General features: G+C 36.2%; 1 protein-coding gene across 4 annotated transcripts in view; it reads right to left on the bottom strand.

The window, feature by feature from the left end:
- Positions 1-17910, bottom strand: part of DOP1A (DOP1 leucine zipper like protein A) — a 69890-nt gene that overhangs the window by 28388 nt on the left and 23592 nt on the right. For all 4 annotated transcript variants that reach the window (XR_012775171.1, XM_075498274.1, XM_075498275.1 and 1 more), the window contains exons 9-16: positions 16586-16694; positions 14739-14859; positions 13867-13986; positions 10918-11032; positions 9807-10040; positions 5977-6601; positions 2620-2894; positions 1791-1947 (exon numbers count right to left, since the gene is read on the bottom strand). Coding sequence is in view for 3 of the 4 variants with exons in the window: in XM_075498274.1 (XP_075354389.1) it covers positions 1791-1947; positions 2620-2894; positions 5977-6601; positions 9807-10040; positions 10918-11032; positions 13867-13986; positions 14739-14859; positions 16586-16694 (1756 nt within the window). In the remaining variant the exon portion in view is untranslated. The remainder of the gene's footprint in view (positions 1-1790; positions 1948-2619; positions 2895-5976; positions 6602-9806; positions 10041-10917; positions 11033-13866; positions 13987-14738; positions 14860-16585; positions 16695-17910) is intronic.

Genomic DNA, 17910 nt, shown 5'->3' with positions numbered 1-17910 from the left:
TCAAAAGATTTTGAAAATACTGCTTTACTTGCATTAGCTAAACTGATAGCAAACCAGAAATAATCAATAGTATAGCCAAGATCACTTCTAAAAACAGCCAGCAGTGAGATAAGAGACCTTTGAGCAGCAATAAAGAATGGGAGAAATCCACCGAGCTGGGTCATGAGCAAACATTATAACCTGTGGTAGCAGAACAGGAGACAGGACAAGTGACAAAATAATAACAAGAAAACAAAAAGTGTTATCGGAGGCAAACAAGGCAAACCTCTCTGATCACTCAAGAGGTTCTGCTCAAATTATAGTCCATGGCTTTTGACATGAGACAGAGATGGCAAATGAAGACCTTCAAGAAAAGAGTAACCTTAGTGGCATACTGCAAAGAAATGCACAGACAAGTCACAACCCAGTTGCCATGTCAGTCAGAGCAGAGTAGGCAAGCATATTTCCCACAAAGACACAGATGCTCAGAAAACTGGCAATGACTGTTAGAGCACTTTATTAGTTGCCCTCTAGAACTGGCAAACATGGCAGAAACAGTCAGAATTCACATCTTTTAAGGAGAAATAACTAGAGAAGAAGGGGCTGCATGAGATTGGAAAAGAACTGTACAGAAGCCTCTTCATCAAAAGTATCTAGTTATTGCGATTCCTCCACTTCCCAACAGGGGAAAAGAATTTCACAGAAACACTTTAGCTGGAAATAATTAACTGAGACAAGTGTCAGAGGATGGAGCTCAGAAATATATAGCACAGCTCTTGGGACCTGGAAATAAAATAAAATCTTATTAATTACAAGCCGCTCTTTTGTCTTATATTTACATTAACTCTTACAGAAAAAGCCAGAATCAGATAATATATAAAAATGGTCAGAAAGACAGAAAAACCCAAACAAACAAAAAACCAACCCCAATTCACTGCTACTTAAAAGAGAAAGGGAATTAAGGCTGAAGCAGCAAATTAATAATATCAAATGCAGCAGACTCATAAGGATGTGTCTCACAGAAAGGGAAAGGAATTGAAAACAGATCTCAAACTGTAAAAAGAAGGTGGTGACACAGAGAAAAGCAGTAAGGACACCTCAGCTGAGAGAGAGAGAGAGAGAGAGAGAGAGAAGAGAGAAAGCAAAAGGATAGAAAGATGAAGGGGACCACCCATGACTGTCTTAAGAGAGAAGCAATCCAACCCCACTATCAAGAAAAGCAACAGAGACATGGTGATGACAATGACCTGGCTGTTGCTCCTTCTCCAAGTTCTGTGGAGGAGAGGAAGCAGAAAGTCTAGATGCTATATTAGGACAAATTATTAGACAAGATGCAAGAATTAGATGAAATAGGAGGGAGCACACCAGAGGACTGAACTACTGTTGGTTATGATGCAGCAAAAGAAAGTGTGCTTAAATTTGATGGAGCTGTACAGGGAAAAAAAGAGTGGTTAGGACAACTGGAATGGAATCTAGAAAATCTGTATTCAATTACTACCATTACAAACACTTTTCATAGGTTTGTGAAACACCAAGATGTCATGAAAACAGGGCTCACCTACTACAGACATAAGATTAAGGTTTCTTGTGAGTGGAAATATAGGAAAGAGGGTGGCAGTGTCAGAGGGTGGACAAATCTGATGTTCTGCATGCAAGTAAGAGTATTTTTAATGTTTGAAACAATCAACGTAAGGCAACATTTTTTCAATATTGAAGTTATTTATGCTCTCCTCTGAGGCAACAAGTCCTTTTTCTAAATATATTTCTATAGTTATATACTTAACTCTTCTTTTAGTAAATACATGAACAACTTGCCTTGTCTCTGTGGGTCAGCTGCTGACTAATAACATCTTCACAAATGCTAGAAGATGGAACGAGGTTGTGCAGCTGGTAGAAGAGCTCCACACTCTTCTGATGATGCTGAGGAGTTCCATCACCCAACTGGTCCCAAAGAGTTAAAGCTATATGCTTTGTACATGAAAATAAAAGTTGCGAGAGACACAAGTGAATGAGTATCATGCCTTGTTTTGCTCTAGACTATGTTGAGCAATATGCAATGACAGCAGACATTACATCTGATGACACTATATGACCAACAGGCAATCTATAAAACTGTTCTTTTTTGTTTGTATGAACATAAGGAGCTGTTTGAAACACTGTGATAACTTACTACATAAAAAATTCCTGTTAGGAGTCAGAAGTCACAGGCATCTCCAGAAATAAATTTTCATTGAAATATAATTAACTACGTAATATACCCTGCTGACTATTATATTTTGTAAATGATTTCTTACATAAGTTACACAAATGCAGACGTTGTGGTTTACCAGAGTCCTATGTTATGCACATCTCAGTTTCCTACCTCTGCTAATTAATTATGCTATTCAATCAGGTTTTATTTATATTTTAAAAATATTTATTCAAACAACAATTGTCACCCAAGCAGTCAGTAAGACAATCACAGTGGGAAAACTTACTATGTATTTTCATTTAGAATCTAACAGAGGTTACAACTGAGAAAATTTGAAAAGAGAAAATTTGGTTTACCACACCAAGGATGGTAAAGTGGCCAAGACTGTCAGTCTTCACCAGCCAGGAAAAGAAAGCTAAAGAAAACAGCAATGAGATACTGCATTGTACCTTGAAGAAATCTGTCTTTTCAGCCATGTATCTCAGATTGCCTTGAGTAAGAGGCGGTCTGATGACCACAGCCACTCTTCCCTGGTTAGGGCTAAGAGGCTGAGCAGTTTCCACACTGTTCTGATTTTCTCCAGTGACGAGAGCAACAGATTGAGTCAATCCAACCAAGTCCATCACAAGGGAAATAGTAACACCCTGAACACTGAAATCGCTTGCTTGCTTGCAAGCATTCATTAAAGTCTGTAGCCACAGTGGAGGTTGTACTTGTTCATAGTCTGAAAGAAAAATCACAGATGATACATTAATTTAACTATTTTAAATATTATGAATTTTTCCTCTTATATCTCAAACATATGCACAATTGTCCTTTATCATTCATATTTCAACCCGCCCATTTTATGGGTTTAGGAAAGTGTATGCAGGAGCAAGACACTTCTTGATGTATCTCTATCTTTAAATAATCTAATTAAGAATGTAATACTGTATCACTTCAAACATTTAGTAACCAAAAATAAATAGGAAAATTTGAACAAGGAAGAGAAAAATAAATTTTATGGAAATGCATTCACATGATTTCATGTTTTAGACAAAACTGGACTTTTAGTAGTTTGCACATCCTTTCATTCACTTTCCTCCTTCAGGAAATTCTTGACCAGCAATCAAGTCTTAACCTTGTAGCTTGTAGTGTGGAATAATTCTGTAGGGATTTATATATATATATTATATATATATATAAAATTTTATATATATAAAAAATAAATCGCATATATTATATAGATATTATAATATACATACAGAATTATTTACATATATTATTTATATATATATAAACTAAGTTTAAACTGACAAAAAAATATAGCGGTTTTCCTGGCAACACTTAAAGTAAAAGTATCTGTGAAAATCAATGTTTTGGGTGGCACAAACTTGATCCTATTAGATCATACTCTGCTTTCACTGTAGGTGGTTCTTTTCCCCTTCTTACCATCCCCCCAGTTAATACCATAAACTGGCCTGATAATGCAAGTGTCTTTCTCTGAAGTTCACAGTCAACTCTCCAAGTGAATAATGCACGCTTTTATTTTAGAGGCACCAAAGTAATTTTTCTTAAGACTTCAAAAGGACACTATTGATCATGTTCCTAAAATAGGCAAATGCTTCTAGAATCAGACACAAATGAAGAATTGTTTTTAATAGGCACAAATACAGCATCTATTTGGAATTAAGAGAAGGACGATGCAATTTCTAATTTATATCCACAATAGTTAATTTTGCAATGTAAATTGGAGCCTAAATATACCTAACAATTCCACATAATGTTCTAGACTTCACAGATATAAACATTATTCTGAGCTTGCCTCAGTTCCTTTTTTAATTTCTTCAATTAAAAATAGCATGCATTTGCCTGAGAAATTAAGCATACAGCAAAATTTAAGCACAATTATGTTCTATCAATATCAAATTAATTTGGCTCCTTCAAATAAACAGACTGATGACTCTCACCGTTGATTAAAGGGAATTGGGTCACATCGCTAATGCAACCCATCAAAAACATGTCCCAAATTTAGGAACCCTTCCATAAAAACAGCTCTTCTGCAGTACAAAAACATATCAATAGATGAAAAAAAGGTTGGTGTGTGAATTACGGTAACTACCTTCTCCCATTCTCTGTCCCACTGGCACTTTCTGTTATGGGAAAAGCAGGACTCCTGGGACAGCTATGCAGCCCCATTGCCACCACTATTCCCATCTGCCCTGTCATTCTGTACAACAGATGTTTACATCTGAAACAAAATCCTTCCCGTTTATTTCAACCACCTACACTGTTTAATAGACTGCAAATGCAACATCACAAATGGGAAAGTTCAGATGATGAACGAGCAATGCAAATCCAAGACATTCAACGAAGTGAAAAGGATTCCTAGAATCACAGCCTTCATATGAGGCACATATTACTCAAGCTCTACAGGCTTTCTGCTTTACAGTTTACAAGGCAGCAAAAATCAAAAGTGTTATATCCACAGAAAAGTAATAAGTAAACAGCTAATTTAAAAAATATTTTTAGTCTTCTGCCACAACACTCATTTGTAGGCTGCTAGTATTCGGAAAAAAAAAAAAATTAAAAACAAAAAAATCACATTTTTCAGGGTCACGCTATAGAAGCACAAACATCCTGTGCGAGATCTTTTACAAAAGGTAGCACCCCTTTAGCATTGCAATACCCTCAATTAATAAACAGCTGTAACCAAGTTGCCTTCAACTGACATAAATATTTGATATGCCTGGATCTCACAAAGTCAAAGATATGCTCTGCTCCTGGCTGTATAATGAAGACATACACAACACATCTTAAAGACTACAGGAATAGAAGAAGCAGTCATGTTAAATTAACGTGCTTGTTTCCAAAAGCCAAAAAACTATTCATCTCCAAGCAGAGCCCACTGCTTGGCCTTTAATAGATTTTGAAAGTTGTGGATAAGAACAAAAAGCTGCAACCATAAAGTTTCCTAGAAAAAAATAAAATCACAGAAGATGACTGTGACAGTAGCCAAAATTATTGTAACTATTTCGTGCATGCTCCAAGCATATCTACCATGATACCATTTTAAGGCAGCAACTCTCAAGCTACAGACCAGAAGTGGAACCAGAATTAGAACTGTAAATTGAAGAATTTACACACTGTAAAAAGGATTTGCCATCTAAAAGTCACATTTTACAGTAATCCAGAACTGTCAACATTTTAATCACATTTCTGTATCTGTATCTGAATATGTTCACCTATCTGAACACATTCACACTTCACAAAATCCACTGTTTTTATTTTGTTTTCTAATGCAACTGTAGCTGGAAGAATTGTTTGCAAGAACTGTTCCTCTAATAGGAGCAAAGTAAAATTAATTAATTTCTTATCTGGTATGATTTTTATTGGACAGAAGCTTATAATTTCCATGTATTGCATAAAGTGATCAATGTGCACATCAATCCAAAAATCGCGAAAATAAAGCTAAAAGCATACTTGATGTCAGCTGTGGCTATTACAAAACATGACAAAGAAAACATTGAGGATCAATACAGTAAAGAGGAACATCTGGAAATCTAGATTCTACTCTCAGGCTTCAGTTTGCATAATTTATATTTGTCACCCTAATACTAATTAGTGTCAAATCTCATGCCAGCAATATTCTTAAAATCTATGAGAAAATAGTTTAGTTTCCAAAAAGCAAACCAACTGATAGAGAAGGAAACTTACATTTCTGAGAGGGACAGCAAACAATATTCATGCTTTGCATGTATTGCTATTACTCTAAATTAAAAAAAAAAAAAAATTAAAAGCAAAGAACAAAGAAGAGTGCAGCTTACCAACTTCAGGCTTCCCAGGATGTAATTCCGAAGTATGGTTTCCTTCAGCAATGTAAACAGGAAAGCTTGAACATTCAAGATACAGCTGACAAGCAGCAACAAAGGCAGGAAGGTATTCTTTCGGTGTTTTTTTCTTATTTGTCTTCTTCGCCTTAGCATCAACTTGTGACTCTCTGTCCCATTTTGTGGTCTGTCCTTGCTCTCTAGTGGGGTCTACTGGAGGCTCTGCCCCTAAGGTCTGAGACAAGGAATTACTCTGAATGATATACAGGTTGATAAATCTGGTTAAAAACTGTTGGACATACTCCAAACAGCACTGCATTGCAGTCTTTTGGATTGTTTTCCCACTTCGAGTTGCTGTCCCCTGTGTCATTATGGAAGGAGGCTGTACAACGGTTTCCTCAGATCCCACAGTTGATGCTGTCTCAGTCTCTGACGATGTGCTACCAATAATAGGAATGCCAGGCACACCGTGACCTTCATTCAGTGCTCTATCAATGTCATCAGTTGTATCTGCCTGGTATTGTACAAACTCAGTGAATCCACTTTCTGATGATCGACTGCTTGGAGGGTTTTCACTGTCTTCAAACACATCATTAGGATTTTCAAGTGAAACTGATGGCACCTGAGAGATAAAAGTTTAATGATTGTTCAAAATGGGTTATTTAGGTCCTAGTGAGAAAATATTTATTTGCTTCTCCATTTGAAAGCAACAATTTTATTCCACAGTTTTAAACCTATTCATATAAATAGATTTTATGCAAAATGATGTTTGGTGTTTCATTAAGCTTGCCAGACCAAGCTAACTATAAAAAAAAAAAGCATTGTTTATCAAGTAAAATACTTTAAGTATTATTGCTTTTAACATTTTCTTCATATCATAATCATGTCTATTTTTTATGAAAGAATGCTGAAATGCATAGGCACAGGTATTATTAACTTATACAGCATCATAAACCAAAATATCCATACATCAAAGAAAACCCCTCACTTGCAGCAGGAAGTAGGACATTGAACCATGTTGGTTATGGTCACTTTAGCTAGCAAGATTCTTTTAATACTTCAGATTTTAGCATGTTCTACAAAAGGACAAGATATTTATCTGTTAATCAGAAACTGCTGCAGTCATAAAGGAGTAAAAAATGCCTGTCGACAAAGGAGACAAAAAGGAGATGTCAGTGAAGAAGACTGGGAAGACTTGAGAGAGTAGGAAAAAGTATACACTTCTGATCATGCTTTTGAAGTTCCCACTGTACAAGTAAATAATCACATTAGATATTAAGTTATTTTAACCTAATAACTGTCTAGATATACTACTGATAGAAGAACCACAACTATTAAAGTTTTGTCTCATTAGGAAGGCAGGATCAGTGTCATTTAACATTACAACTGTAAGTTGTCAAAACATTGTAAAAAAGTGAACTGTGGAGCTGTAAATGAAGAATAAAATCTTTCATAACCTAAAAGACATTTTTCCCACTTCCACATTTATACTAATAAAGCCAGCATAAGTTTTATTGAGAAATTGAGCTCTATGACTTAAGAAATTGTCTCTTAAATTTGGATGGAATCTTAATTCATAGATGTATATATGGTAAAACTTTAACTAAGTAGCATCTTTCTTTTTATACACCAATCCCGAGATTTGGAAGTTGGGGATTTCTTTCAAATACAAAGTTATAATTATAAAAGAAGAAATAAACTTTCATTTAAAAACTACTAACCATTTGCAACTAGAAAGAAAAAAAAAATCATCTCTTAGAAACAAGAAAGAAGGGTTGCTCCAGCAACAACAGTTCTTCATGACTCATTGTGTGCTTTAATTCATCATCAGTTCAGAATATGCACAAGTCTGATGAGTGATTTCTACTCAATAAGAACCCATAGCGGTTTTCTGGGCTGCTCTAACTCCCTGTAGTCTTGTTGGTAACTGGTAGCACAGTCTCTGCTTCCTGGTGAGAATGTGAGGTGAGTTGGGAAACAAACAGAAATGCATAGATCAGTGGGAGTAAATGCAGGTAAAGAATATGCCCACATACTTCTCATCTAGCTATCTTACCAGCAATGGCAGATGTTGCCTGAGATCTAACAGGCCCAGGAGTTGTCTTGCTGTCTGACATCCTAATCACTAGCCATCTTAAATACAGAATTTGAGCATAATCTAAAAATCTGAATAACTTTTTCATTAATAAATAAAAACAGAGACATCATTATAAATGGTGAATTACATCTTGCTTTACCAGAGATGGAGTAGGAATGAAAATTTGTTTGAGATAGCTTTCACTGTCTCCTGCGTTAATATGTAACTAAAAAGCTTGGAAAGACATAAAGGGTGACCCTGTCTTATAAAATACAATGTAAAAGAAATCAGAAACATGGTAATTAATTTCACTCTATCTCTTAACAGAAGCCATGGCCACATATGAGTCAGTTGTAACTGAAAGAAAAAGGCTGTTGAAGGTTCAAAGGGCAACATCGTTCAATCAAAACAGTCTTTATTAAAAAAAAAAAAAAAAAAACAACAAAAAACCAAAAAAACAAAAACAACACAAAAACCACAAAAACCAAAAACCAACCCCCCAAAACCTGCAAAAGAACAAAAACAGGCAGGTATCAACTGGCTGCTAGAAAGAATAAGGATAGGATCCTGCATAAAGGATGTTGGAGTCCTAATGGACCAGGTGATCATGAGCCAGCAGCGGACCCTTCTGGTGAAGGCCAACAAAATACAGGACCGTATTAGCAAAAGTATAGCCAGCAAGTCAAGGGAAGTGATTAGTCCCCTCTGCTCAGCAGTTTTAAGACCACATCTGGAGTACTGTGTCCAAGTTTGCACTCATTAGTAGAAAACAAACGTTGATGTACTGAGTAAATCCAGTGGAGGGCCACCACAGGAACACCTGTCATAAAAGGAAAGGTCAGGGGGAGAAGGTGTCTTTATTGCTGTCTGTGACTTCCCATTAGGTAGTTGAAAAGATGGAGGTATGCTCAGAAATCCACAGTGAAAGAACAAGAGGCAACGAACACAAGCTGCAACAATGGAAATTCTGATTAAATAACACAGTGCAAACAAGCTGTACAGAGAAGTTGTGGAATCTTCATCCTTGGAGATATTCAAAACTAAGCTGGATATGATCCTGAGTGACCTGACCTAGCTTTAAAGTAGAATCTAACTTTGAAATCAGCCCTGCTTTGAGCAGTGACCTGCAACTGTCACTCCCAACCTAAATTATTCTATGATGTTCCTCTCGTTTCTTCAGCTAGAGAACAAAGATTTCAGGGCATGTCACTCAACATACCTTACAGAGCCATGGTAGCGTAGAGCAAACTAGACAATGTTAAAAGAGAAAGAGCTGCTGGCTAGTTTGTTTCTTCTATTTCTTTATTAAATGATTCTAAGAACTTAACAGTAAAATAACTGATGGGTATTAATCTAATGCACATAAATTGGGTGAGAGGAGAATTTACATATGCCTAATACGTAACCAAAATGGAGAATTCTTTTGAGTCCAGTTATTCTATGTGATCAGACTCTTGAAGTGCATTACAACTTCAAACCTTAGTTGATTAGTTCATTCTCTGGCCCTGATTCTGAAGTGATTTATACATGTATAATACTAAATCTAAAAAAACCCCCTTAAGAATCAAGACCTTTTACCACAATGAAGTGCATAATCATAATTTCTTTCATTGATACAAGTTTCACATGTATTGTTGTATATTAAATTAATCAAAGACTTGTAGGTGGTTCAGCACAGACTTAGAAAGCCCACTTTTTCCTTCCACACAAAAAGTATTTTTCCAAGATGCTGCAAACCATAATCAGTTACCTTTTTATTTTCCCATTCTTTGATGGAGCTGCTGTGTCCACTAGGAAGCTGCAGGATACCATCTGTACCAGCAGATAGCAATGGAGGTTGAACCTTACTAAGGATCTTCGAGCAGAGTCTGAGAGAATCAGTAAGCTCGGACAAGTGCAAAGTATGAAGATGGCTCGTCAATGCAGAAATCATCCTGAGCAACAGCTGAGGCAAGTGTTCTGTCTGTATTTCAATGTAAGTCTCCTAACAAAGTAATAGTAAAACTCATTATTTGTAACACCAAATTCCACCCTGAAAGTTATCTTCTATAACAGTGGTACCTATCATTTGCCTAACTGTGTTCTAAACATATGGAACACGGAAAATGGAAAATTAATATCTTAATATCCAAGAATAAGAAATACATGCTTTACTTAAAAAAAATTACAAAATTAACTTTACAGTTGGGTAACCAACAAATAGAAATATATTTAGCTCTTTTTCAGAATTTTACATCTTGTTCATTACACAACAAACACATTACAAGACATAACAATAAGGCTAAAGAATGCTACTACTATTATTTTAATAACCTTAATATAAAAGTTTAAGAATGAAAGATAAACAAGTTTTTAAGAACTAAAGGGAAAACAGGCTGATTGCCATACCTGACACAGCACTCTCATACTTCTAGTAGGCTTTGAAATGAGAAAGCAAAGAATTGAGGAAAGACAGGTATAGAAAAAACAGTTCCAACAGTCTTTGCTACATTAAGCAATGCCAACAGAAAAAGACGACATATCTCATCATGACATTTAAAAGAGCCTTAAAAGAAAGCTGCACATCTAAACTAGCATATCACACTACAAAAAACTATACTTGTAATGAATACAGTGTAGTTTTAGAGAAAAGAAATCGAGGACAGACAAATTTTCAAGTATGAGCATCATAAAAACCACTTTGGTTATACATAACCAGTCTATCAAGAATCATACAACGAAACCAAAACTTCTTCTAAAGGTGTCCACCAATTTATGACAACATCTTTTCAGGAAAAACAATTAATAGAGCAGACATAGTATTTCTGTAGACTATAAATATACAGAACTCCGGTATTAGCAACGAATAAAGCAATTCTTACCAAAGAAACTATATCCAACAAAAAATCCACTAACAAGCAGAAATTTGTCAGGGGTAACTCAGATTGCTCACAACCACCTCCAGGCCCAGTTTGAAGTCTGGCATGTAATGTCCTCCTGCAAAATTCAAATGAGGTTTCACGATATTTTTTCCTCCCCCTTACATTGACCATGTTTCTGTAACTTAATGCAAAGCTGTATACATCAGGGATAATCCTTATAAACAAATAAGCAATCTCTCATTTTACAGTTAAGTAGCTCTTTTGGCCCCCTTGCATGCTTTCAGAAAAAGCAGCAACCAGCCTTTCACTGTAAACCAGTCTTCATTCATAAAATAAGGAAATTCAGGCTACAGAAAATTGCATTTGTGACTCCACCATATACAGCAATATTTACTAGTATGAGCATGGGCACTGACAATAGAATTAAGGGATAGTGTTACTGGAAGCACAGTAATTTTGAAGAGATCTAAACCCAAGGTATTAAGCACTTGAGATAAAGACAACCAAAAGTGAAATAAAAGGCCCATGAAGCTTTAAAGCTGTGCAAGAGGAAAACAAAAGAAGCTCTTTTAAACATCCGCTTCAACTGCAGCTGATTGCATTGTTTTACTATTGACAAGAATTCATAATGTGAGGAGTTTTATCACTGAGTGAAGTACGACAGAATGCAAATCCCCTGTGAAATCATGTTGCAATCTGACAATATTATAAGCAAAGGATATGAACAAAGGAATAATGTTTTGTTTCTCTAATTCATTTATTCTGCTGGGGGACGTGGCGAGGGCAGTGTCACATTTTCAGCAACAGTTATGCTAATCCTTTCCCTCTGTTTTGGAAGGGTTCATGAACATATATGCCAGGACTGAAAAAAGGATTTATTTGAAATAATAGAAGCATTACAGAAACCAAGTCTGAAACAGTGACATTAAGTATCTATCAAAAGATTTTAAAAATCGTATTTAAATTGCATTCTGTCAGTAACCTACGTTTGAAGACTAGCACTACTTAACCCACAGCTCTGCTGGGTTACTGTATTGCTCTAACAACAGATAATTCGCTTCATAAAACTAGCAGCCTGTTTTACAGTTCAGTGAAATGGTTCCTTTGTGTAAGTCATAACACAAATTCTTTTTCACATTCTGTGCTCCTACCCAGAAAGATCTACCATTTCATAAATTACTCACAGATTTGTTCAACTGTAATACCTCAAAGGATGACTTGAATTCAACTCACTGAGCCCCTTTATCAAAAATAGCTTTGAGAAAAGGCTCAATAGCAGTGAGCAATACTTAGACGGGAGAAAACACTAGATACAGGAAATCCTATTTTTAATTTTTAGTGGTGGAAAATCATAAGAAAAAGCCTCAGACAAACTCAGAGGGATATCTAAATTGCTTTAAAAGTAATAACTGTGATTTAGCAATCAGACTAGATGATATAAAGATAACTTACAAATTCATGGTTTAAAATCAGCTGGTTATGCTTTCACTTAATGGTGTATCTTTTTAAACAGGAAGACAATAACTTACATAACACAGCAGCTCATGTAGAAAAAAAACCAAAAAACATTCTCCAGATTCCATTTATTTATTAACAAGGGAATCTGGTATCCATGCTTACAGTAACATCTACTTATATGTAGAGAAATTCTCACCTGCTTGTTAGTTGGTTGTAGACTGCTTTCTTTACTTTAGCAATTCAGTCCAATACACAAAAATTAAGTCACAGACATGTTGGAAGGGATTTCATCTAGTCCAATCTCTCACGCTGAGCAGGACTGCTAACAATGCTAGATAAATTTATCCACAGTTTTGTCTAGCAGAGTCCTGGAAATCTCCCAAGGAAGCTCCATAGACTTCCTGGGTAGCCTGTTCCATTGCTGCACTATGTTCCTAGCAAAGCTTTTCCAAAAGTCCAACCTGAACCTCTGAGCCAACACTTGTTGTTACTGTCCCTTGTTTTATCATCAGCCGTTACTAAAAGTATGGCTGTATCAACTTTGTAAATGCCTTCAGGAAGTCACAGACTGCTATCTGAGCCCCCTCGTTGCCAGGCTAAACCAAACTCACCTACCTCAACCTCCCATGCAGTGTCCTGTGACTCTGCCCATATTAGCAGTCCTCTACTAGAGCCTCTTCGGCTTCTCAACACTCTTCCTCAAGTGGGGTGCCCAAAGCTCGACACAATATTCCACATGTGACCTTGGAAACACTAAGTGAAAGGAAAAATAACTTCCTTTCACCTGCTGACCATGCTCCCCCTAATGTAGCCCACAGCACAGTTTTCTTTACTGATGACAGCACACTGTTGGCTCATAGACAACTTAGTGTTCAAATACCTTAATACATTATTAAGCTACTCCATAAGCAATGAAAAAGAATTTTCTACAAATTTCATTTGAAATCCCTACATCATCTATCCCTTGCCACAGCAACAACCCCTGCTCTCCTGTGGTCCCTTGGTCCCCCTCCCTCCCATTAATGTTTTCAGTTCTCCTTCATTTACTATGTTCCCTCTCGTAGCCTTCCTTGCTACATACAGGACTCCCACATTTTTTCTCCTCCAAAAGAGCAGGGCAAAAGATAACACATTCCACAAGTAACTCTTGGTAAAGCTGATGGGTTTGCCAGATACCCAGCGAGTAATCCTGTACTGGACAGATAGAACAAAACAAACTAGCTTTAAGATCACTCTGGAGTCTTCCTTTCAGCAGAGGTGCTAATTCTGTCTCTTGATTTTACCCAGACACTTAAGTTTGTGAGAACTCACGTTGCTGAGACCACCGATCACATCTGACTGAAATTGGCCAAAAGATCAAAGTTAAATGGATGAGGAAGAAAAAGACTTACAGACTAAATGATCACATTACCAACTTATTTGAAGAAAAAAAGCTTAAGACAAAAGTCAACTTCAACTTTACACATATAGAGGTTAAGTATTATAACCTACCTACAACATTCTTCAAACCAACGAGCAATGTAATCCCACATATAATAAGGCTCAAAGGAATTAAAGAGAAGATTGGCAGTTTTAATCAGTTCTGCTGTTTTCTTGTTTTCTCTCAGTTTGCTGAAAGAAAATAAAAAGAACATTTTATATTTTTACGCTTTATTTCCAAGTTACATAACTACACATCACCGTGAGTTTACCCACTGCCAGTTAACATTGACAAATTATCCTCCCCTCATCCCTACGGTGGTTGTTGCTCTAGGGCTCAGTATATTGGCAGGCTCCTCATATCACTGTCTTTTCACAGTTGCTAGGTTTCTTCTCTATCCTTTCTTTAGTATTTGCCTACTAACCACATTTTTAATAGATTTGTTTTCCCATGATCATTCCTACAGTTGTTTCTACCCCCTAGATTTGAACTTCCCTCTTCCCTCCACCTTTTAAGAATTCAACTCAAATCTTGAAACTCTTTTTATCCTCCTCTCTGGCCGTCTTGTAGCACTACTCATTTTTACTCTATAAGAAAGCTCATTGGTTTTTTTTGGGTTTTTTTTGTTTTTGTTTTTTTTTAAGAATACAGATGTAAAGAATGCCACAACTAATCTATACCATTGACCTACTGACTTCCAGCTGTACCAAGCAAGCATTTTTGTCATGGATAAAGAACAAAACGTATGCTAAATATTTAAAAAAAAAGAGCCATAGCCCTTCAGACCTTTGCATGGAACACAGGAGTTGCAATTAATGTCAATGGATACTGTATCATGTATCATGAAGGAACCAGGTCACAGTCCCACAGGCTTCACAGTCATGGTTTCAGCAACAAAAAGATATATTATTTAAATACATAATACATTTTATTCATTATTCACCTGCTTAGCTGTGTGTGATCTTTGTTGAAAGAAGGTTCTGCCTGAAGCTCCAGTTCTGCTTTGCACTGTGTATATAACGTTCGAAACACTTCAATCAATACATCCTCTAGGATGGCAGGACCTAGGGAGGAATACCACCAATCACAGTCTTATGCATTATAGCACCACTAACAGTCCACATCCGGAAACTATCCAAATCATTAGCTAGCTTTGGTCACTGAAACCATAAAATTCCTTCTATTCAATTTCATAAACTACCTCAATTTCAGAAATTTTTTTGCCTTCCAGAAATACACAGGCAACTGTAATGCCTGGGAGTATACAAAGCACAAGCGGAGTTCTTTTCCCATACAATGTGTGTACAACGATGGCTGGATACAAACACACCTAGTTCAAAAGCTATGCAGTCACGTCAGTGTAGCCTACGTTCAAGCCAACACACCCTCTTTGAGGGATTATTAGCTCAGCTCAGTAATGTGTAAATGTGACTACATGGATTCCTGATCAAAGGTAGCTTTCAACCAGTTTCAAATACCCACCCATAAGCTAGCTCATGCTGCTATCATATGGAAAATACATTTTATTTTGAGCATCTTCCATAATACAAGGTAAAATATTTTGAGCATCTTCCTTCCTTTTAATTTGAGGCAGGTTTTCATTAATTCTCGATATAGTCTGCAGGATACTTTTTGAAATAGCACCTCCTTCAGATTTGAGCTAAATCTCAAGTTTGAAGGAAAAAACCCCACCTTATTTTGAAAGGAGTTCACAAAGTGATCCTGCTTGAAATATCCTTTGCTTTTTCATGCTTTCTCCTAGCTTCATTGAGCTTCCTTCAGTGAGAGTGTGCTCACTGAGTTAAGTAGAAATCCTATTAGCTTATTCCATCTCAGTTTGCTGAAATAATCCTCATAGCTCTGCTTACTTCATGAAATCTTAACGTACACACTGCCTCTGAAAATTTAAACTGACCCCCCAAAATCACGAATTACCAGCAAGATGACAAATTCTTGTCACATATTTTGTTCTTTGCAGTCTGTCTTAACCACTTCCTTTCAAGCTGTAAGTCTTTAATTGTTGTATTTTTACGCTTTTATTATCCTGTCCCCAAATCTTAGGATAGACCTCAAAAATTATTTTTTTTTTTTTAGTCACCTCCAAAACTGCTATTCCAAAGAAAAAGGCAAGATATCCAGCATATAATTGTTGTAAATACCTTTGCCTCATCTACTTTTGTCCCATAGTCCTCTGCACTCACCTGCTAAAAAGTGCATTTAAACACTTTAAACAGGGGAAAGGAAAATGAAGAAAAACCCCAAAAAGACAGACACACACACACACACAAAAAAAAAACCCCAAAAAACACCCCCTCTCCCCCCCCCCAACAAACCACCCACAAAACCAAAAAAATACTTGCTTCCTCTGGATAAATTATTCTGAAAAAAAAAATTTGTTTTCTTGTTAATATCTCTCATCTCTATGTGTATATTAGGAGAAAGAGCAGATTATTCCCAAAAGGAACAGCTGAGATTTAAAACAGTGAAAGTCACTATTTGATTAAAGAACTGGAAAAGATCCAATCTGCATTTCTGCCAACATGAAGTCAGTTCTCTCTATGGCTTTAACTTACTATTTCCTGTGTTGAAAGTAGAAGAAATTGCATTTGGTAAAAGGTAAATCTAATGAATTAAATTAGCAGCTTGGAAGATCTAAGACATCTAGCTAACCTGCCAGTACTAAGAATACAGCTTTTTCAATTGGACCAACAAGAGAGAAAAATTCTCGAAGCAAAATCATGTAAAACAAGTTAAAGACTAGAAATAAATATGAAGTAATAGGAAAATTACCTAGTTCAGGCTTATCCAGCAAACTGATAAGAATTCGAAAAGGCTTTAAGTCTTGCATCAATGTGCTTTCTTCTCCATGACCATTAACTTGTAATATTCCAACCATTGCCTACAAAGAGCAAAAGCATATTAGGAAAACAAAACCAAAACCAGAAAACAGTTTTTACAAGAAAGATGCAATAAAAGCTATGTATAAAGGGAAAAGTCTCAGTAGTGGAGACCACTATTTCATCTCACTGCAGCTCATTCTCTCCATGCTTAAGTACTTCTCGCAACTTTGCCTATGAGGGTATTTCTATGGAACAGAATTTGATAACTTGTATATACTTCAAGTAAAAATAAAATATTATAAACAGATACTAACTCAAAATCTCATAAGAATAAGACCTGAAAAGTGATGAAGAAATTGTTTGAGAAGGTAAGGCATGTAGATATTAAGGGCTTAATAAATAATAATCTGTCCATCCAGGATATACCCACCTATGTGGCAGAAAACTTTCTTGACTAAGTTGACTAGATAGCAATGACAACTTTAAAACAAATGGGAAAATTGAGTTTCTATACTGAAGCAGTTTAGGGAATGAGCTGCAGAATTAAAAAAAGCCCAATGAAACTGCTACATATTTCGCTTGGTTTTCTCTCTGTGGCTGGCTTCGTTGTCCGAGTCAAAACTACTTTGTTTCTTTTACAGCTTCTAAAAAAGGAGGACAAAAGAGAAAGAGAGATGGGAAAGAAGAGAGGCAGGAAAACAGGTTCGACCCTGCTACAAACCAAGTATTATCAGCCAGTATCCTGAAAGAAAAATCTTCTATACTTCAGTATGCCTTTAGAAGGTCAGAATTTTCAGTACATTGTATCAATGAATAAGATGGGGGTGGACTGGATAAAAGAACACACAAAGAGACTGCTAGGGAAGAAGGCAAAAAGGAGCAATGCTTTTGAAGGCTTTCAAAAGACAGCAAATGGTTTTAGAAGGCATATGCAATTTGTATTATGTAGAGCAAGCCACTGATTTTAATGTCCATAAAAAAATTTAAAGCAAAACACAAGTGAATTATCCTCGTTACAAAAAAATGGCCACTCTCCATTCTACTGTAGCAGTAGTGCCTGCTACCAAAAAAAAAAGATAAAAAAATCAGACTATATCAACTCTACACTCTTAGTCTTTTCAGACAGAAGAGCTTTAATGACACTGATTAAGCTCGAAAGATGGACAGATTTAAAAGGAAGACCACAACCTATTAACAAATGCCTAAATGTTGCTAAAAGCTCACCACATTTTGTGCATGCGAAACTATCTCATCAGGCCTCTCCTCTACGCTTGA

Source organism: Mycteria americana, chromosome 3 (assembly GCF_035582795.1).
Source record: "Mycteria americana isolate JAX WOST 10 ecotype Jacksonville Zoo and Gardens chromosome 3, USCA_MyAme_1.0, whole genome shotgun sequence".
NCBI classification, from domain to species: Eukaryota; Metazoa; Chordata; class Aves; order Ciconiiformes; family Ciconiidae; genus Mycteria; species Mycteria americana.
Note: the sequence above shows the minus strand (reverse complement) of the source record. Positions and strands in the feature narration are given on the sequence as shown.